At 41.4% G+C, this 22544-nt stretch overlaps 1 protein-coding gene across 9 annotated transcripts in view; it reads right to left on the bottom strand.

Moving 5' to 3' along the window:
- pam (peptidylglycine alpha-amidating monooxygenase) overlaps positions 1 to 22544 on the bottom strand; it is a 322861-nt gene that overhangs the window by 172259 nt on the left and 128058 nt on the right. For all 9 annotated transcript variants that reach the window (XM_068029768.1, XM_068029766.1, XM_068029771.1 and 6 more), the window contains one exon: positions 3998 to 4085. In XM_068029768.1, coding sequence (XP_067885869.1) covers positions 3998 to 4085 — 88 coding nt within the window. The remainder of the gene's footprint in view (positions 1 to 3997; positions 4086 to 22544) is intronic.

The raw sequence follows: 22544 nt of genomic DNA, 5'->3' as shown, positions 1-22544 counted from the left end.
GACAGGGCAAGAGAGCTGGAGCTTTTTGAGCCAGCACGTAGAAAGTCCTACAAGAGTAAGGGCGGTACTGGACCTAATCCTGGGAAATGAAGCTGGACAAGTGGTAGAAGTGTCAGTGGGGGAGCATTTCGGGGATAGTGACCATACTCTAAGATTTAAGGTAGTTATGAAAAAGGACAAAGAGGGACTGAAAATAAAAATCCTGAATTGGGGGAAGGCCAATTTCAATATGATAAAACAGGATCTGGCCAAAGTAGACTGGGAGCAGCTACTTGTAGGAAAGTCTACATCAGACCAGTGGGAGTCATTCAAAAAGACAGAGAGAGAGAGAGTTCAGGGCCAACATGTTCCCGTAAAGGTGATGGGTAGGACCAACAAGCCCGGAGAACCCTGGATGTCAAGGGATATAGAGGATTTGATCAGGAAAAAAAAAAGGAGGCTTATGGCAGAGTCAAAGTGCTGAAAACAGTGGAGGCCCTCGAGGAGTTTAGAAAGTGTAAGGGGCAGGGGGGGGGGTACTTAAAGTAATTAGGAGAGCGCAGAGGAAACATGAATAAACACTGGCGAGCAAGATAAAGGAAAATCCCAAGGTGTTTTATTAGTATATTAAGGGCAAGTGGATAACCAGGGAAAGAGTGGCAGTGTGTGTGTTATGCTGGAGGACATAGGTGAGGTTTTAAATGATTACTTTTCAACTGTGTTCATTATGGAGAAGGGCAATCAAGGTGTAGAGATCAGGGAGGGGGATTGCGATATACTTGAACAAATTAGCATTGAAAGGGAGGTAGTATTAGCTATTTTAGCAGGCTTAAAAGTGGATAATTCCCCAGGCCCAGATGAGATGTATCCCAGGCTGTTATGTGAGGCAAGGGAGGAGATAGCAGGGGCTTTGACACAAATGTTCAAATCCTCTCTGGCCACAGGAAAGGTACCAGAGGACTGGAGGACAGCGAATGTGGTACCATTATTTAAGAAGGGTAGCAGGGATAAACCAGGTAATTACAGGCCAGTGAGTCTAACATCAGTGGTAGGGAAACTATTGGAGAAAAATTCTGAGGGACAGGATTAATCTCCACTTGGAGAGGCAGGGAATAATCAGGGATAGTCAGCATGGCTTTGTCAGGGGGAGATCGTGTCTAACAAACTTGATTGAATTTTCCGAGGAGGTGACTAGATGTGTAGAGGAGGGTAAGGCAGCTGATGTAGTCTACATGGACTTCAGTAAGGCTTTCGATAAGGTCCTGCATGGGAGATTGGTAAGAGCCCATGGGATCCAAGGCAATTTTGCAAATTGGATCCAAAATTGGCTTAGTGGCAGGAGACAGAAGGTGATGGTCAAGGATTGTTTTTGCGAGTGAAAGCATATGGCCAGTGGTGTACCGCAGGGATCAGTGCTGGGAGCCTTGCTGTTTGCAGTGTACATTAATGATTCAGACGTGAATATAGGAGGTATGATCACTAAGATCGCAGATGACACGAGAATTGGTGGTGTCGTAAATAGTGAGGAGGAAAGCCTTAGATTACAGGATGATATAGGTGGGCTGGTAAGATGGGTGGAGCAGCGGCAAATGGAATTTAATCCTGAGAAGTGAGAGGTGATGCATTTTGGGAGGACTAACAAGGTAAGGGAATATACAATGGATAGTAAGACATATGGGAAGTACAGAGGGTCAGAGGGACCTTGGTGTACTTGTCCATAGATCACTGAAGGCAGCAGCACAAGTAGATAAGGTGGTTAGGAAGGCATATGGGATACTTGCCTTTATTAGCCGAAGCATAAATATAAGAGCAGGGAGGTTATGATGGAGCTGTATAAAAGGCTAGTTCGGCGGCAGCTGGAGTACTGTGTACAGTTCTGGTCACCACACTATAGGAAGGATGTGATTGCACTGGAGAGGGAGCAGAGGAGATTCACCAGGATGTTGCCTGAGCTGGAGCACTTCAGCTTCGAAGACAGACTGAAAAGGCTAGGGTTGTTTTCCTTAGAGCAGAGAAGGCTGAGGGGGGACCTGATTGAGGTATACAAAATTATGTGGGGCATTGAAAGGATAGGAAGAAATTTTTTCCCTTAGCGGAGGTGTCAATAAGCAGGGGACATAGATTTAAGGTAAGGGGCAGGAGGTTTAGAGGGGACTTGAGAAAAAAAATTTTCACCCAAAGGGTGGTTGGAATCCGGAACACACTTACCTGAAGGGCTGGTAGAGGCAGCAACATTTAAGAAGTATTTAGATGTGCACTTGAAACACCATAGCATACAAGACTATGAGCCAAGTGCTGGAAAATGGGATTAGAATTTTATTTATTTATTTTTTAATTTATATCGAGATACAGCACTGAAACAAGCCCTTCGAGTCTGTGCCGACCATCAACCACCCATTTATACTAATCCTACATTAATCCCATATTCCTACCACATCCCCACCTTCCCTCAATTCTCCTACCACCTACCTATACTAGGGGCAATTTATAATGGCCAATTTACCTAGCAAGCTGCAAGTCTTTGGCTGTGGGAGGAAATCGGAGCACCCGGCGAAAACCCACGCAGTCACAGGGAGAACTTGCAAACTACGCACAGGCAGTACCCAGAATCGAACCCGGGTCGCTGGAGCTGTGAGGCTGCGGTGCTAACCACTGCGCCGCCCAATAGATAGGTGTTTGATGGCCAGCACAGACACAATGGGCCGACGGGCCTGTTTCTGTGCTGTATAACTCTATGCCTGTAAGATTTATAGGGGTCACGAGGCTTGACTCTCGAGATTCTTTTTGGTTTTGCTTTGGACAAGGAGTTGGGATGTGGAATTTTTTTTGAAAAGAGTTTTAAAAAACAGCCAAGAAAGCAGTCACCCCAGCTCAGCCTTTTCCATCTCTTTGAGAAGCTCTTAGAAGCAAGTGTAAGAAATAGAAAAATTGATACCGCATTCCTCCTGAAAGGCCTGCCAGAAACCCCTGTTACTGCATTTTGCCCGGAAAACCTGCCAAACTGATCTTCAACATCGCCTGAAGAGAACTGTTCTAGAAAGACGCTAGTGACAGCCGTCTACGCATGTTTGGGACGCCAAACTGAAAAGGGACAGCGGACATCTTTCCACATCTGTTTTCTTCAAGAATTAGCAAGTATTTGGCTAAAGTATTCTCTTTTTGTATTGTTTTTTGTAACAGAGCTCTAAAACGAAAGTCTCAATTTTGTTCCGGTTAACGTGTGTGTGTCTGTGTGTGTGTGTAACAGAGGGGCTAAGGTAAAAGGGAACTTTCATATTTCACTCTGAGGGTTAATGCTTTGTTTCATTACTGGTTATGTCTTGTTTTAGAATAAACTGATAATCTTATTTATTCCAGAAACCCGGTCGCTGTTTTTTACTCTGGGATAAAGAATAGAGTCTATTAACCGTATCGGTAACTAGGTAAACATTTAAATATATGTTGTGACCTATGGAGAACTGGAACTAGAAAAGACAGTGCACCCTTCCCACCTCGGTCATAACAATACCTCCCTAAAATATCTAAAAATTTTCTCAAACATTAGTGGTAATGGCAGGATAATATATTTGTGGACAGTGTTCCACTCCATTGAGATTCTAAATTCTCATTCCCATAACATCAATAACTGTGAATTAGACATGAGGTAAGATTCATGACTGTACAATTTCAATATACAAAATGATCAGGAATTTCAGCTGAAATTTCTAAAACAATTTACACTTACACTTGGCTTTCAGAGTTTATAGCATGACCTGAACACCACTATATTAGATTATAGCCTTGCTCAGTTGAACCTTATTTTATTGAACAATGCTTGTGTATTTTTGGTGTTATCAGCATATACATGCACAACATAAGAAACTGATTGTAAAGAACAAACTCCATCAGTGGGATGAAACGAACACTGGATTATTACTATTCCCTATAATTTGTGTTATACAATGATTCAGTATTTGGGGAACAAGTTCACGTTACGCTACTTTTTAAACATTTTGGAAATACAAGCTAAAATCATTACCAGTAATCCTCATTAGTAGCTGGCATGCTGCATCCAAATAGTAACATATGATGAGCAGTCTCCATGCTTGCACGAGGCTTAAAGTCAACTGAAAAATGAAATAGAAAATAAATTACACTTTTTGCCTCAATGACCTTTGTGACATCATCCACACACTCTCACAGGGTTCATCTGAGTATTTTCTAACTGCATAATGTTGTTGAGTAAAAACAGTAAAGTTGAATTAAAAATATGTAAAAATACCTCTTCCTGTGCGAATTCTAGTATATTTTTGTTTTTATTTGAGATGCTGATTTTCAGTACATGTTCTGAATTTAAAATCACGTCATAATGACTCCAAAGTAATTAGCAAGTGCTGTCTTTACGTTGGGTTAAACGCAGCATTAACTTTAATCAGTTAAACCCGGATTCCTTCATATAAAACCACTGTACTATCAGTTTGTTAAGCACAACATAAACTTTTGAATTATTCATAATTTGATGGAATTTATAGTTTATTCAATAAATTCTGAATATTTACATGTATGTAGTTATTTGCATCTACAAGATTAGTGAAGTAAGAACAAACTTTCATTTAAATTGCAACTTGCACAACCTAAGGACATCAGCCATGACTCCATAGCATTCTTGCCTCTGAGCCAGAACATTGTGGGTTCAAGTCCCCCTGCCACTCCAGTGCAGTACTGAGGGAATGCTGCACTGAGAGAGGAGCTGCTTTTCAGATTAAACGTTCAGGCGAAGCTCAGCATGCCCTTTCAGACGGACGTAAAAGATCCAATGGCACTATTTCTAAGAGCAGGGGAGTTATCCCCGGTGTCCTGCTCCATATTTATCCCTCAATCAACATCACAAATCGATTATCTGGTCATTATCACATTGTTGTTTGTCGGAGCTTGCTGTGCTCAAAGTGGCTGCGGCATTTCCTACATTACAACAGTGACTACACTTCAAAAGTACTTCACTGGCAGTAAAGCGCTTTGGGACATCCTCGGTAGAGGTGGGAAACAGGAGCCCAGTCTGGTTTTTGGTCTAAAACTTGCAACCTCTCTGGGAAGCTAATTCAGATTGCAATTTTCAAGTGGCCTTAATTGGTATGGAGACGGGTTTCCTGTCCTCTGAGAATGGCAGTGAGTCAGATCAAGTGAGGGGCTCATGGAGATTTCCACGGCAGCCATCACTGAGGCTGCCAGTTGTCCTGAGGGAAAGATCTGGTTTCCACAGCACCAGAGGGAAGCGAGAGATCATTGGGGAGCTAGAGGTCTGGTACTAGGGGCAGGGAAGGCCCTCGCTTCATCGATGCACACCTGGATCAAATGCTGGAGGCTGTTGGAAGAGGACCGCCCTCCTCTCCGAGGGTGGCAGGAGTAGGCCACCTTGTCGTGCAGCAGGGGCACCTCTCTGTTCAGCGTTATCCCCCGCTGCCACCTCCTCTCTTACCTCCTGCTCCCCCTTGATGAGCTGTCTCCTTTCAGGGACTCACTGTCCTCAAGGTCCACACCTCTCTGGAGGACCATGTTATGGAGAGCGCAGAAGACCACCACAATGAGCAAGACCCTTGCAGGAGGGTACTGGAGGGTGCCACCTAACCAATCCAGGTACCCGAATTGTATCTTCAATAACCCAATGGCCTCTTCAATGGCTGGCCTGAACAGGTTGCATTGGTTCTTTCACTTCTGTGCCTCTGTCTGGGGCTCCCATAGAGGCATTAGTAACCATCGCTTCAAGGGATTTCCCTTGTCCCCTTGGATCTATCCACTTACTTTGGGGGAAGGATTGAAGATCCGAGGCAGCATGCGCTGCCAGAGGATGAAGAAGTCATGGCAACTGTCAGCAACAGGAGCGCAAACTTGGAGGAAGCTCTTGTTGTGGTAGTGGACCATTTGGACTGTGGGATTGAAAGCCTTTCCTGTTGATGGATCTCATTGGCAAGTTGCTGGGTGCCTTGACCACACAGGCGCATTTGTGACAAAGTGGGCGCAGTCACTGCCTTCCTGAAAAGGGCATCTGTGACCTGCCTGATTGTCTAATGAGATGCCACCTAGGACCACAGGTGATGCCTGGAATGACCCAGTTGCACTGAAGTTCAGAGCACCCGAGATCTTGATGGCTGCAGGTAGGAACTGCCAGGGGGGCTGGGAGGCCGCAGGTCATTGTGGATCAGAGCACACAGGACCGACACCATCAGCCTGGATAAGCTCATGCCTCCTATGGCACTGGTGCTCAGTTATTTGCAGGTGCTCCATTTCCATTGCCCTCATCTCCCTCCACAACGCTCATGTTGTCACTACCCTGCCATGTTCACTTATGGCATTTTCCCCACTCCCAGCATTTAAAAATTGTTCCCTGAAACTGACAAGCCTGTTAATCAGTTCTTTAATAAGCTCAACAGGCAATTAGTTAGATACGGGCGCCTCGCCCGTTCCCTCACTGCTGGCTGAAGTTTAAAAGTAGGATCGCATTCCGGAGGTGGCGGGATCCAGTGCCGACCTGCGAGAACATGACTCAAATCATACTCAGTGCCGTCCCTGCTCTTAGCAGGGATTGAAAATCCGGCCCTCTGTTCGTGAAAGGTGCTGTATAAATGCGAATCTTTTTTTTTCAAATATTTTAACAGCCAATGAAGTATTATCATAGTGTAGGCAAATCCAACAGCATAATTTATGTGCTAAGACCTACAAACAGCAATGAAATGAATAAGCAAATAATCTACTTTATTGAAGTTAGTTGAGGTATAAATGTTGGCCACAACACTAGAATAGTACCATGAGACCTTTTGTGTCCACCTAAGAAGTTTAATATCTCCTTCAAAAAACAGCACCTGACAGTATAGCATGCTCAGTATTGCAATGGAATGCCAGCCTAGAGTATTTGCTCAAGTCCCGACAGTGAGGTCTGAACCTATGTTCTTCTGACTCAGAAATCAGCATGCTTTCCCCTGACACAGGCTGACACTCTAGTATACTTCACTAATTTTTGGTCGTTCTAACAAGAATGCTACAGTTCTTTTTAAAAAAAAATAAAAGTACATCCTAGAAACATACAAAAATGCCGAACAACAAACTATCATCTGGCCTGTCCCATACGTTGTGATGTCTTATGCATCATGTCAAGAGGCTCCTTACCCCCTAGCCAGATAGTATACCAGCTAAATGCAAACTAAGAAACTTGCAGAATAAGACATGAACTTCACTGATTAAATGGTTCAGCGTTTAAATAAAAACTATACAAGTGAATTGCAGCAGTTAATTGTCCGTGATCAGTTCATGCCCATACTCTTTTTCTTTAGTACAGAAACACACAACAATGTTGAGGGAGAAACAGATGTACCATTTTAACTTCCCTAAACAACTACATGGATGTCAGGCTTTATTCTATCTTAGTTAAACTTGAGAAATAGCCTACTGTAACGCCGAAAAAGTCAGTCAAGGATACAACCAACATATGCAGCTCAGTTGTCCTCTAACCCAGGGGCCAGCAAGTATTTTAAATTATAGAATCCTAGAATAGTACAGTACAAGAGGAGGCTGCTCAACCCATCAAGTCTTGAACTGGCTCTTTCGAAGAACAATCCAGTTAGTCCCTCTCCCATTCTCTTTCCCCATATCCTAGCAATTTTTTTTCCTTCAAGTATTTATCTGCTAGTCTTTTAAAGGCTACTATTGAATCTGCATCCAACACCCTTACCAGGCCGTCCATTCCAAATACACAGCTAATCGTTGTTAAAAAGTTTATTCTCATGTCGGCTCTGGTTCTTTTGCCAATCATATTAAATTTCTACCCCCTGGTTATCCCTTCAGCCATTGGAAACAGTTTCTTTTTATTTGCTCTATCCAAACCTTTCAAGGTTTTAAAATCTTATATCAAATCTCATCCTAGCCTTCTCTGCTTTAAGGAGAACAACCCCAGCTTCTCCAGTCTATCCATATAACTATAATCACACATCCCTGGAATCATTGTAGTAAATCTCTTCTGTGCTGTCTCGAAAGCCTTCACATCCTTCCTAAAGTGTGGCACCCAGAATTACACACAATATTCCAGCTGCTGCCAAACTAGTATTTTATATAGGTTTAGCATAACTTCCTGGGTTTTGTACTCTACGCCTTTCCTTATGAATCAACTTAAGAACTCAAGGTTCTAAGAGTTCTGACATTGATTTGCTCAAAATCAAATTCAGATCAAAGCTAGGAACAAAAGATTGTGCCTTACATTAACCATGACACAATGAAGATTTCTCCAACTGCCTATCCCAGAAAGAGCAACATTGACAGAGTCCAACATAGATAGCCTTTGCAGATGTGGTCAGGTTACTGCCAGATTATATTCCAGCAAGTAGAAGTTATGGTCCTTTCTTCAATAAACTAAACACTTCAACTTAATGTTGCAAGTCTTCAAAGCAGACTTTTCTGCATACCAATGCTGTAGTATTCACCGACAGCTTTTCTAAGCTAGCTTTCTCAATGCCATGCCGAGAATTGCAGTAGTGACTACCCATTCAAGACAAGACAGTCTCAAGGGCAATGCTGAGGATCAGGTCAAGAATCAGGTCTTCATAGCTAGTAAAAGGTAAATGGACACCAATTATTTCCTTCACCAAAATTTTGTAAACAATTTGGCAAAAATAAAAATTTACAGAAGAATCTTTTTGCCAAGAGTTTTGTTACTGTACGTCTCAAAAACAGCAGATTTCCATTTATTGAAGATCAAATGATTGTCTGTTCCAACTGCCTGTCTTATTCTGTACCCGAGTTAAATGATGGGCTGCTACACCTGCAGAATTCACCTAACATCAATTCTAGATCTGTAAGACATTGTCAAAATGCTGGATATCAAATTTGTTAATACTGTAGACCATATTGTTCGCTAATACCGTCACCATCCTTTGGTGCACGCATCTTTTGAAAAAGATTAGAGACAACCAGACCACTTGTTGTTGAAGTGTGGTGATCTGCAGGTGGTCATATAGGCATTCTCATATTAACTTTGGGCCAAGTCCCATTAGATAGGCTCTACATTTGACAGAAGAGGATTTTCTAATGCTGGTAACTGTATCTGTACAAATGCAGCTTGGCCTAGAATAATCAGCTAAAGCTACTCCCCTACCCTGCAACTTCTCTGAACTGCAGAACATTCCACAGTTAATGCCCCAAACCTATCTAGTGGATAATATACAAAACCCTGCTAGTCTAGTCTAGAAGTACACCCTGATGAAGAATAGGTCTCAATTCAAATTTAAATAGGACTTTTCTTGATTAACCATAGGCGAGACTAGGATCTGTGCACTTACTTGCTTACTGTTTCTAGCTGATAATGTTAAAATGATCCAATTGTTCAGAAAAGAATAAATCTGTAGTTCTTGCTAAATACCCTGGATTCTCACATCAAGCCCACATTAGCAATTTGTGCTAGAGTACCTTATTGATATTGAATCTCAGTATCTTCTGTGTGACTTCTGATCCCTAAGTGGAAGTATTGTGTCAGCCGTGGCATCCATTGCCTCAGAGTCAGAAGGTTTTGGGATTTAGTCCTACTCCAGAGACTTTAGCACATAATCCAGGCTGATACTTCAATGCAGCACAGTCAGAGGTGCTGGTTTTTCAGATGAGACGTTAAACTGAGGCCCCGTCTGCCCTCTCAGGAGGCCAGCAAAGATACCAGGAGCAGGATACTTTTCTGCTGTTTGTGGGACTTTGCTAGCACAAATTTCCATTACAGCAGTGGTTACACTTCAAAAGTACTTCATTGCTTGTAAACAGCTTTGGAACATCCCGAGGATCTAAAGGGTGCTATTTGAATTCAATTTCTTTCTTGATGTGCTCTTAGGACCACTATGCCCAGTGCTGGCTGTACCACCTGCATGGGAGAACCATCTTTAATTAAATTCAAATCCCTAATCTCTGGGAGGGAAAAAAGCACCTGTTCAAAAATTTTATGAACAAACCAACAGAACTATTTCTGTGACAGAAATTTTTCCATGGTTTCAGTTAGCAGCTACTCTGACGCTCCACTGTTTAAAAGCTTCCTTGTGAGACCATAAAAATTGTCACAAGGAAACAATTCGCTTGAATGAGAGGAAAGCCTACGGTGAATTCCACAAACTTCTTTCACTGTCAGCCTTCACTTAAGTATGTGATGCAATTCTCTACAATATTACTTGATTTGAGCCTCACCATTGGAAGAAGTATAAATCAAATAACTATGGGTGGCAGAAGAGGGAGGAGAAACTGGAGGTCTGCTTCTTTCTGGTGCTGCTGACCATCCCATTAGGGATGGTAGGACTCTGGGTGGGCAGGGGAGATTGGTGTACAACATTCTTTTTGGCCAAAAGGGTTATTACTTCCTTATTGAAGCTTCCCTGGTTAGATGCAGTACCTCCTAAACCAAATTTTTAAGCACCATTCCTATGTTGTGTTGGTGCTAACCTGTAAATGATGCCTAACTGATCACAAGCTCTCAGAACAGTAACTTCATCTCCTTTGTTGATGGTATGATTATAGTCTTATCATTGAATGGAGAATCATAGAATGGTTACAGCACTGAAGGCAGCATTCGGCCCACTGAACCGATGCTGTCTTCCTGCAAGAGCAATTTAGCTAATCCCACTCCCCCATCCTTTACCCATGGCCTTGCAATTTTTTTCCCTCCAGGTACCTAATTGCTTTTGAAAGCATAGACTGAATCGGTCTCCAAAACCCAACCACTCACCGTGTAAAAAAGCTTTCCCTCATATTGCCTTTGGTTCTTTTGTCAATCACTTTAAATGTGCCCTCTGGTTCACCACCCTTCTGCTAATTGGAACAGTTTGTCTCTATGTACTATGTCTAGACCCCTCATGATTTTGAACACCTCTATCAAATCTCCTCTCAACCTTCTCTTCTCCAAGGAAAACAGTCCCAACTTAACCATTCTTGTAAATTTTTTCTGCATTATCTCCAATTCCTAAAGTGCGATTCCCACAATTAGCCACAGTACTCCAGCTGAGGCCGAACCAAATGTTTTATAAAGGTTCAGCATAACTACCTTGCATTTGTACTCTATGCCTCTATTTATAATGCTCAGCATTCCGTAGCTACTTTCTCAACCTGCTCTGCCACCTTCAACGATTTGTGCACATATATCCCCAGGTCTTTCAGTTCTTGACTCACTTAAGAATTGGATCCTTTAGCTTATATTGCCTGTCTTTCTTCCTGCCAAAATGGATCATTTCACCCTTCTTGGAAAAACTTTCATCATCTGCCAAGTGTCTGCGAAATCCACCAGCCTATATCCCCTTGAAGTCTATCACTATCCTCCTCACAGTTCACAAGACTTCCAAGTTCTGTGTCATCTGCAAATTTTGAAATTGTGCCCTGCACACTCAAATCTATGTCAACAATACATATCAAGAAAAGCAGTAATTCCAGTACTGATTCCTGGAAAACACTACTGTATGCCTTCCTCCAGTCCAAAAAAAACAACCTGTCACTTAGCCAACTTCATACCCATGCTGCCACTGACCCTTTTATTCCCTCTGCTGGTAAGCCCATTATGTGGCACGTTATCAAACACCTTCTGGAAGTCCATATACACAACAATTACATTACCCTCATCATCCCCTCTATTACCTTATCAAAAAAAAAATCAATCAAGTTAGTTAAACATGATTTGCCCTTAACAAATCTGTTCTGGTTTTCCTTAATTGATCCAAGTGACTGCTAATTTTGTTCCGGATTTTCATTTCTAAAAGCTTTCCCACCACCGAGGTAAACTGATTGCGCTGTAGTTGCTGGGTTTATCTTTACGCTCTTATTTGAACAAGGATGCAACATCTGAAACTGATTTTTTTTTTATAAACTTAACCCAGTTAGTAAATCTGTACTAATACTACACATCCTGTAATATAAAGTGCGAATTATGACATGCAGGGATTACAAAATATAAAGCTGAAATCTTAAATAGTGGAGACTTCTTGGGAAAAGAACTTCATTACATATTCCCTACATTGCTTAGCTAATGACACTGTTGACTATTTGACACGAATCTATCCATGAAGAACAACATTTATTTACTAATCAGTTGAGTGAGTAAAGCAGGGATAAGATTCACACAGTTCAATTTATTGGTTCACTTACTTTCTGTCATGCTCAATTCTTCTCTGTACAGCATTAGATCCCCTGCAGCTAACACTGCAGCTAAGCAGCAGTCCAAGGTAGCACTATATGTACCTTTCAGAAGGTCAAATGTATGTAGTGGAAAACCAACCAGCCAGTTTGAGGGCAGCACAGTGGCGCAGTGGTTAGCACCACAGCCTCACAGCTCCAGGGACCCAGGTTCGATTCTGGGTACTGCCTGTGCGGAGTTTGCAAGTTCTCCCTGTGACAGCCGGGTGCTCCGGTTTCCTCCCACAGCCAAAGACTTGCAGGTGATAGGTAAATTGGCCGTTGTAAATTGCCCCTAGTGTAGATAGGTGGTAGGGAATATGGGATTACTGTCGGGTTAGTATAAATGGGTGGTTGTTGGTCGGCACAGACTCAGTGGGCCGAAGGGCCCGTTTCAGTGCTGTATCTCTAAATAAATAAATAAGGATAGTTCGAAAGCAATTTCTGTACTGACAGCATCATTTATGTTTAGTGTTTTGTAAAATTAATCACTCCAAATATAAATTACATGACTTTGACTAGTGAGCTGCTCACTAACAATTTATAAACTCAAGTAGTTTGAAAAAATAATTGCAAAACAGTAGGACTTTGTATCCACATAATTCAGAAGGTTTATGCTGTTATCAGGACAGTGTGGACTACTGCTACCTTGTCATCTTTCAGCTGCTTGGATAAACAAATTAGTCAATGAACAGCAAATACTGTGTTGTACTCTTTGCTGATTGTACAGGGTGAAGGATTTACTGCCTCCACCGCCAGGTAAATAAACAATCTGTTCAATGGAGCAGGGTAAAGCATCCAGTCTCAGACAGAAAACCAATACAATATAAATTAGATGCTTAGGCTTTGCTGTAAGGATTTTCATGCAATGCTGCAGCAGTTATAATTACGAACAACGGAACAGGAGGAGGTCATTCAGCCCCTCATGTCTGTCCCGCCGTTCAATGAGATCATGGCTGATCTGCGGCCTAACTCCATATACCTGCCTTTGGCCCATATCCCTTAATATCTTTGCTCAACAAAAATCTATCTATCTCAGATTTAAAATTAACAACTGTTTTAGCTTCAACTGCTGTTTGTGGGAGAGAGTTCTAAACCTCTACCACCCTTTGCATGAAGAAGTGCTTCCGAACATCTCTCCTGAATGGTCTGGTCCTAATTTTTAGACTATGCCCCCTAGTTTTAGAATCTCCAACCAGTGGAAATAGTTTAACTTTATCTAGCCTGTCTTTTCCTGTTAATATTTTGAAGACTTCGATTAGATCACCCCTTATACTTCTAAGTTCTAGCGAAAAAGGCCTAATTTGTATAATCTCTCATCGTAACTTAACACCCCTGTAGTCCATTTATCATTCTTGTAAACCTATGTTGCACTCCCTCCAAGGCCAATATATCCTTCCTAAGGTGTGGTGCCCAGAACTGCTCACAGTACTCCAAGTGGGGTCTAACCAGGATTTTGTACAGCTGCAGCATAACCTCTGTGTCTTATACTCCAATCCTCTAGATATAAACGCTAGCATTCCATTAGCCTTTTTGATTATTTTCTGCACTTGCTCCTGGCATTTCAAAGATCTATGCACCTGAACCCCCAAGTCTCTTTGGACATCCACTGTACTTAACCTCTTCCCCTTTAGAAAGTACCCTGCTCTATCCTTTTTTGGTACGAAATGGATAATTTCACACTTGCTCGCATTGAAATCCATCTGCCACAGTTTTGCCCACTCACTTGGTCTGTCACTATCTCTTTGCAATTTTATACCATCATCTAGACAGTTGCCTAACTTTGTATCATCAGAAAATTTGGATATATGACTTACTATACCATCATCCAAGTCGTTAATGAAAAATGTGAATAATTGAGGCCCCAACACAGATCCGTGCGTGACACCATTAGTCACATTCTGTCAATCGGAGTACTTACCCATTATCCCCACTCTCCGTCGCCTTCCACTCAACCAACTTCCTAACCATGTCAATAATTTGCCCTCAACTCCAATGGGCTTCTACCTTACTTAACAGTCTCTTATGTGGGACTTTATCAAATGCCTTCTGGAAGTCCATGTAAATAGCATCCATAGACGTACCCCCGTCCACTACCTTTGTCACCTCTTCAAAAATTCAATGAGATTTGTCAGGCATGACCTTTCCGTCATGAATCCATGCTGGCTGTCCCTGATTAACTGAAATTTTTCTAGGTGTTCAGTCATCTTATCCTTGATTATAGACTCCAGCATCTTGCCCACCACAGATGTCAGGCTAACTGGTCTGTAATTTCCTTGGTTCCCCCTTTCACCCTTCTTAAAAAGTGGAGTGACGTGCAACTTTCCAATCCAGAGGGACCACTGCTGAATCTAGGGAACTCTGAAAGACTATAATAAAAGCAAAATACTGCGGATGCTGGAAATCTGAAATAAAAACAAGAAATGCTGGAAATACTCCGCAGGTCTAGCAGCATCTGTGGAGAGAGAAGCAGAGTTAACGTTTCAGGTCAGTGGCCCTGTTTCAGAACTGGCAAATAGTAGAAATGTAAAAGGTTATAAGCAAGTATTGTTTGCCCTTGCTCCACAACCTTCTGGTCAGCTATTCTGTGACCTTGTCTTATCTACACCTTCACCTTTGTTATCTCTTGCCCCCACCCCCCTCGCTTTACTTGCTTATAACCTTTTACATTTCTAATATTTGCCAGTTCTGAAGAAGGGTCACTGACCTGAAACGTTAACTCTGCTTCTCTCTCCACAGATGCTGCCAGACTTGCTGAGTATTTCCAGCATTTCTTGTTTTTATTTCTGAAAGACTATAGTTAGGGCATCTACAATACGCTCCCCTACTTCCTTTAACACCCTCGGATGGAAACCGTCAGGTCCTGGGGATTTCTCACTCTTTAGTTCCATTAATTTCCTTGTTACTGATGTTTTACTTACGTTAATTGTATTAAGTCCCTGTCCTGTGTCGGCTATTAATTTTTTCAGGACTTCAGGCAAGTTATCCTCCTTTTCAATTGTAAATACTGAGGCAAAGTAATTGTTCAACAAGTCTACCATTTCCGCATTATCAATGACAATATCTCCATTTTCAGCTTTTAGTGGCCCTAGTGACCACCCGCTTTCCCTTTATGTAACTATAAAATTTCTTCTTATTGATTTTGATGTCCCTTGCAGGTTTCCTTTCATAATCTCTTTTAGTAGCTCTTATAAGCTGCTTTGTGACCCTTTGCTGGTCTTTGTATCAATCCCATTCGGCCAGATCTGTGTTGCGTTTTGCATTTTTGTAAGCCCTTCCTTTTTGTTTTACGCAATCCCTAATCTCTTTAGTTGTCCATGGCTGTTTTTTCTGTGAGGAGAAGAGCTTTATCCTCTCAGGGGTATATACTCACTCTGTATTTCGTTAAATGTTTCTTTAAATATTCTCCACTGTTCTTCAGTCGTTTGACCCATTAACAGATCTACCCAGTTTACCGTGGACAGTCTCTGTCTCATCCCGGTAAAGTCAGCCTTACCCAAGTCTAAAATTCTCGTAGCTGATTCGTGCTTTTCACTTTCAAACGCTACCTTGAATTTGACCATGTTGTGATAAATGTTCACGCACAGTTAGGCTACTAATTTAATTTGGCTCATTACTCATAACTAAATCTAATATTGCCTGACCCCTTGTTACATCGAGGACATATTGCTGGAGGAAACTATCCCGAACACATTCCAGAAATTCACTACCTTTCTGGCAGGTGCTAGTCTGCCTCTCCCAATCTATGTGCAAGTTAAAATCCCCCATTAATACTGCTCCGCCTTTGTTACACGCTTGCCTAATCTGTGCATTTATACAAGCTAAAACCTCAGAACTGCTACCAGGGGGTCTATACACAACACCTACTACAGTTTCAGATCCTTTACAGTTCCTCAATTCCACCCATAAGGTCTCCACTGGATGATTTTCCCTCATTATATCCTCCCTCATCAATGAGGTGATATTATTTCTAATCAGTAAGGCTACTCCACCCCCTCTGCCATTTTCCCTGTCCCTCCTGTAAACTTTATAACCAGGTATATTTAGTTCCCAGTCCCAACCATCCTGCAGCCACGTCTCCGCAATGGCCACCACATCATAATCTTTTATTTGAATTTGCGCCTGCAGCTCATCTAGTTTATTCCTTACACCCCGTGCATTTGTATATAGAACTATCATTTGGACTATACCCCCTAACCTATCCCTCAGCACTGATGCCTTATTCGCCTGTTTATTATTTCTCTCTTCTGGTTTAACCAGTATACTTCTTGCAGTTTGGTAACCATCAGCCTCACCACTAACCTGCACTCCTACCTTCTCCTTTAACTTCCTGTTTTTCCATGCAACTGAACCCTCCCCCCCAGTACTGAGTTTAAAGCCCTATCTACAGCCCTAGTTATGCAATTCGCCAGGTTTCTGGTCCCAGCATGATTCAGGTGGAGCCCATCCCATCGGAACAGCTCCCTCCTTCCCCAGTACTGGTGCCAATGTCCCACGAATTCGAATCCATTTCTCACACACCAATCTTTGAGTCACACATTTACCTCTTTAATCTTATTGACCGTTTGCTAATTTGCTCGTGGCTCAGGTAGTAATCCGGAGATTACCACCTTTTTGGTTCTGCTTTTTAATTTAGCCCCTAGCTGCAAAAATTCCCTCAGCAGAACCCCTAACCTCGTTCTACCTATATCGTTGGTACCTACGTGGACCATGACAACTGGATCTTCCCCTCCCACTCCCTCTGCAGCCCAGATGAGATATCCTGAACCCTGGGACCAGGTAGGCAACAGAGCCTTCAGGACTCTCGATTAAGGCCACAGAGAACAGTGTCTAGGCCCCTAGCTTTACTATCCCAATTACGACTACATTTCTCTGTTCTCCCTCCACTTAAATGGCTCCCTGTACCACGGTGCTGTGGTCAGTTTGCTCATCCTCCCTACAGTCTCTGCTCTCGTCCACACAGGGAGCAAGAATCTCTAACCTGTTGAGGCTCCTGCAGTACTACCTCCTGGATCCCTTTACCTGCCTCACTCATAGTCACACCCTCCTGTCCCTGACCACTGGCCGAATTCAAGGTAGTTAATCTAAGGGGTGTGACTGCCTCCTGAAACACAGCGTCTAGGTAACTCTCCCCCTCCCTGATGTGTCGCAGTGTCCGAAGCTCAGACTCCAGCTCATCAACTCTGAGCCGGAGTTCCTCGAGCAGCCAACACTTGCTACAGATGCGTTCACCAGGAACCACAATGGGGTCCACCAGCTCCCACATCATGCAGGTACAACACATCACCTGGCCCTGCATCTCTATTTTATATAATTAGATTTTAATTTGTTATTTAAATTTCCGACTGGTCTTTAGTTTTTTTTTAAACCGCTTTAGTCTTTAGTTTATATACTTATAAATTAATCAAGTCTTAGTCTATGTTGATTCAATTAAATTAAATTCTTAGATGTCTATTACTCCAGCCCTGATTACTTACATTAGTCAATGTCCAAGTCTAGAAGCTAACAGCTGACTCAAACAGAAGCCCTTGTAGTTGAGATATAGTAAATGCAAGGCTGGGAAATGTGTAATTATTTTAAAAGCAGTAAATAACCTGCAGGTACTAAAGAACCATCAAAAATGACGACTATCCATTACATCTCAATAGAAACTAATAGTCCAATTGAAAGTTCTGAAAAATTAATGCCTCCCACCTCTTCTATGTATAACCTCTTCTATGTATAATTTATACAAATGTCATGCTGAACATGATGTGTCAGTTTTCGATGATGCCAAAATGCTGTTGATTTTCCTGGATATAACGCAACCATGGAAGTATGAACTATAAATCTGGTAAGCAGATTTCAAAATGGCTTGACCTAATTGTTTTAATTTATTAAGGCAGTTAAAAGGTTGCTTACCAAGTATGTCATTTAAAAAATGTCTGGCAACATTGAGGTATTTCAAGGTGCAACATCTTGAAATGTGACAATCAGGACTCACACTGATAATTACCAGCAAGCTTTTGTTCACAGCCACATCTTCAGAAAAAGGTCATGATCAAAAGACCCATGTATGATCATTGAGAGATATTTTTAAAAATGCAGGACAGATTAGCCCAAATTACTCCTAAACACTTTTGAGAAATTGATTTAATAGCAGCATTGTCAAATACTTGGAGTCAGGAAATTACAAATCAGATCTGACAAAGGGAAAAATAAGTTAATGGCTAAAAGTTAAAAAAAAATGCTGTGATCGACTTATGGGTCAACTTCTAAAAAGACTGGGTTGAACCTTGCTGGAAATGTAACAGCATGTAAATTGCACATTAATTTCATGCAATTAAGAGATACACTGAGTTGAGAATCTCCAGAACCTACTGGTAAATTTATACCACTCCACCATTTGCTTCACATCTCATCCTTAGCCTGCCTGTTATTTTAAAGAACTTGTTGGATTTGCACAATAATTGCCCGTTAAGCTCATCACAGAACCTTAGGGCTGGTAATCGAGAGCATAAATGCTCTTTTAACGATGTGGTAATTGTTATTTGAATGTCAATCAACGCGTTGATTCAGAAAGGGAACAATTTAACTTATTCAGTCTCATTGCTGCATGCAGTAAATACTATTCAGAGATTTAAAAATTTCAAATTTCTTCCTTCTTACTTTTCCTTTCTCTCCTCTTTCTGTACATGATTTGACTAACTTGTCACTATTATTCACTCTCCTTCTCGGTCATTCTGTTTCTTTCTCAATCCTTAAATCTCATTGGTTAAGGAAATTGTTGGTCCCGCTGTTGACTAAAGTCAGAGAGGCCCTACTTACCTCACACACCATTATCAGCTCGCACTTCCAGCAAGTTATGACATAAACTTTCTTTTGACCTTAATATTTTTGAGGACTTGTGTTCAAAAGACTGCCTTAAGAGATGTTGGACTTTTTTTTAAAAAAACAGGTCACTGGAAGGACACTTGAGACTTTGTTCAAAACAAACACTTTCTGGAAGTCACATGTCTGAAGAAGCTAAGTAAATAGCTGGAGCCGTGCTGGCTGTTCAAATCGTTTACAGAGGAGTCGCATGGATGGGTTTATGGCTCAGGAGTTTTTGGTTCCATTTTTGAAACTGTTTGAATGTGTCAGTTGGGATGTAAGCCTGCTAAGGGAAAGAGGCTACCAGCTCATCCTGTTCCACCTCTTTGAGAAACCCTGAGAATCCAGCATGAGAACTGGAGAAACTGATGCAGTATTTCTCCTGAGAAGTTTCTGCAAGACTTTCTCTTGACATCTCCTGAACGAACTGCTTCTGAAAAGATCCCAATGACCACTGCATGTGCCTAGTGACACCTGTCTACGTGTACCTAGATGCCAGACCAAAGAACCACCCGGAACGATCCATATCTTACACTTTTTCTTCAAGAATTAACAAGTATTTGGGCAAAGTATTTTATTGGTTTTTTTTGGAAAGTTGATCTCTGCAGAGAATGCTTCTTTATTTTTCCTTTAACCAGTGTGTGGGTGTGTGTGTGTTGGGTTTTTTTTAAGAAGGGAATATATATTTATTTTCAAACATCACCCTGGTGTGTTAATAACCTTTGCATCTTTATTGAATGAGTCTTGTTTTATAATAAATAATTTTGTTGTTTATTAGTGAAATCTGGTTGGCAGAAGTTTATGCTGAAATTAAAATAGAAGTATATAATTGGCCGTATCGGTAACTGGGTAAAACATTTAAATATATGTTGTGACCCATGGAGAAGTGGATCTACAGAAAGACAGTGCATTCCTCCGTCCTCGGCCGTAGCACCCTTACTTATCTAGCACGCCAGCCAGGGCGAGGTCCCAAGATGTGCCCGCTGGTGTGAACTACCAGCTCCTTGGAGGCATAATAAGAGCTGCACAACAGAGGGAGACCAGTGATTCTTGAATGCTGTGGAGGTTACCAACAAGGATGAAGCTTTACTTAAGCAAGGAGTGACAGATCAAGGTTTTAGTGAGAAGGAAACGGCAGAAAGGCATTAGGAAAGGTTGAAACAGACCATGAAACACGCAGTAACCAAGATGGTCCCTAAGAAAGAGAGGAGGAAAGATCAAGAGTGGATGACTGTTTAAATACTAGCTATGATGGAAAAAAGGAGACAGAATAATAAAGACGAATATGATAAATAGAAAAGCAGATAAGAAAAGCATGTAGAGCGGTCAAGGAAAAGGGCTATGAAGATCGTTGCAAGGAAATAGAAGAACTGGTGAAAAGGTATAATATGAGAGCATTGCATGAGAAAGTTAAAGCATTAACAGATAAGCAGCAAGGAAGGTGAACTTCTCTTTGAAAAAGAAAATGTACAGAAATGACGATGAAGACAGAATGAATTGGTACCAGAGGGAAGAGAAGGACCAGAGATATTGGAAGCAGAAGTCAGTGCAGCAATCAAAAAGATGAAAGCAAAGAAAGCACCTGAAATCGATGAGATACCAACAGAATGCCTGGAAGCCCTGAATGATTTAGGATACTGACAGACCTTTGTAACAAAACAGGATTCATTACCTGAAGATCTTATGTAATCAGTGTTCATTAAGCTCTCAAAGAAACCAAATGCCCTGGGTGTTCAGAGCACAGGTCAGTAAGCCTCATGAGCCATGTGATGAAAACGATTTTAATAATAATTTTGGAAAGAACTGACCAGTCTATGGAAGCAGAGATATATGACAGTCAGTCAGGATTCAAACCAAAGAAAGGAACAAGAGAAGGCATCTTTAACGAGAGTAGTCTTGATACCTGGAAGTGCAAAAACCTGTGTACATATGCTTTAAAGACAATGAGAAGTCATTTGGTAGAGTCTACCATCAGAAACTAATGGAGTGCTTAAACAAACTGAAAATTGACAGAAGTGATAAAAGGATAATTCAGAATTTATATTGGAATCAATCAGCCGTCATGAGATTTGATAGTGGCTTGTCAGAAAGCTTCCCAATAAAAAGAGGAGTGCACCAGGGATGTGTTATGACCCTAAAACTGTTCAACCTGTACAATGAAGCTATCTTCAGAGACATAGAACATCTACCAGGTTGCAATATTGGTGGGTCGAACGTCAACAACGCGAGATACACAGATGACACCGCACTGACTGCAGAGTCAGAAGAGGCACTTCAGGAAATGGCGAACCAAGTAAATGCAAGGAATGTAGAATGTGGATTAAAAATGAATGTGAAGACCACATGACAAAGGTGATAAGCAGAGACCTAAGCCTGGAACTGAATATTGAAGTAAATGGACAAGTCCTGTTATAAGTGAAAAGGTTTGCATCCCTTGGGCAGATTATCACAAGACAATGGGAGATTTGATTGAGAGATCCAAAGGAGAACTGAGATAGCCAAGACCAGCTTTGTCAGAAAGAAGGGCGTGTTAATATCAAAGAAACTGACCCTGAATCTTAGGAAAAGAATGCGAAGGTGCTACATTTTGTCACCTACTTTATATGCCTCAGAGAGATGGACAACAAACAAAGCGACTATTGATAAGCTGAATGTATGTGAGATGTGGACATATTGGAGGATGTTCTGCATTTCTGACACAGACAAAGACAAGGGAGAACGTGCTGGGAAAAAAAGGAAATTGGTGCATAACATCAAAGATAGATACTTCAGTCACATGAGAGCAGAAGGTGGACTGAGACAATTATTGGAAGGAAAGATCGACGGAAAACATAGGAGAGGGAACCAGAGAAAATGAATGATCAATATAATGGATTGGATGCAGTTGACCTATGTGGAATGTGTAAGGGCAGCACAGAACACAAAGGTGGCAGTCAACCTTCTGGGAAGGTGACACCAACAAATGAACGAATATTGTTTGCAATACAGCATAAGAGTAATTTCAGCTGAATGATTTGGTTCAGTATTTTAGGCACAATTATGAAGAAAATTTGAAACTTTTTGGTGGACCACGTTTTTCTAGGCATAAATAATCACTACAATGTGTTTTAAAACAGCCTTTTAAAAGATGTTCAAACTGTTCTAAATATATTTCTCCAAGAAAGAACATTTTGGAGTGAGCACACAAGTTGAAGGCCTGATATTTATTATACCATTCAACTTTTATTTTAAAGTGTAGATGAATTCACTAATACTTGTGGATTATGTTTTTTTTAAATCAAACTTAAAAACTAAACTCAGCAATTCAGGGCTCCTGATGCAGCTCAGTTACTGATATAGGCTATTGGTGGAAAATCCTGTATTTACATTGTGTCGACAGCACAGAAACATTTGGCTCAACTGGTCTATGCCACCATTTATGCTCCACACAAGTCTGTATTCCAGTACAGATTTACTATTGAAAGATTATGCTACAGCCATTGGAATGCATCCTGTTCTCAATAAGAAAATTATCGCAGGCAAGCATGCAAACTAAACCACAATGATTAATTCTGGTGGCT

Source organism: Heterodontus francisci, chromosome 4, assembly GCF_036365525.1.
Source record: "Heterodontus francisci isolate sHetFra1 chromosome 4, sHetFra1.hap1, whole genome shotgun sequence".
NCBI classification, from domain to species: Eukaryota; Metazoa; Chordata; class Chondrichthyes; order Heterodontiformes; family Heterodontidae; genus Heterodontus; species Heterodontus francisci.
Note: the sequence above shows the minus strand (reverse complement) of the source record. Positions and strands in the feature narration are given on the sequence as shown.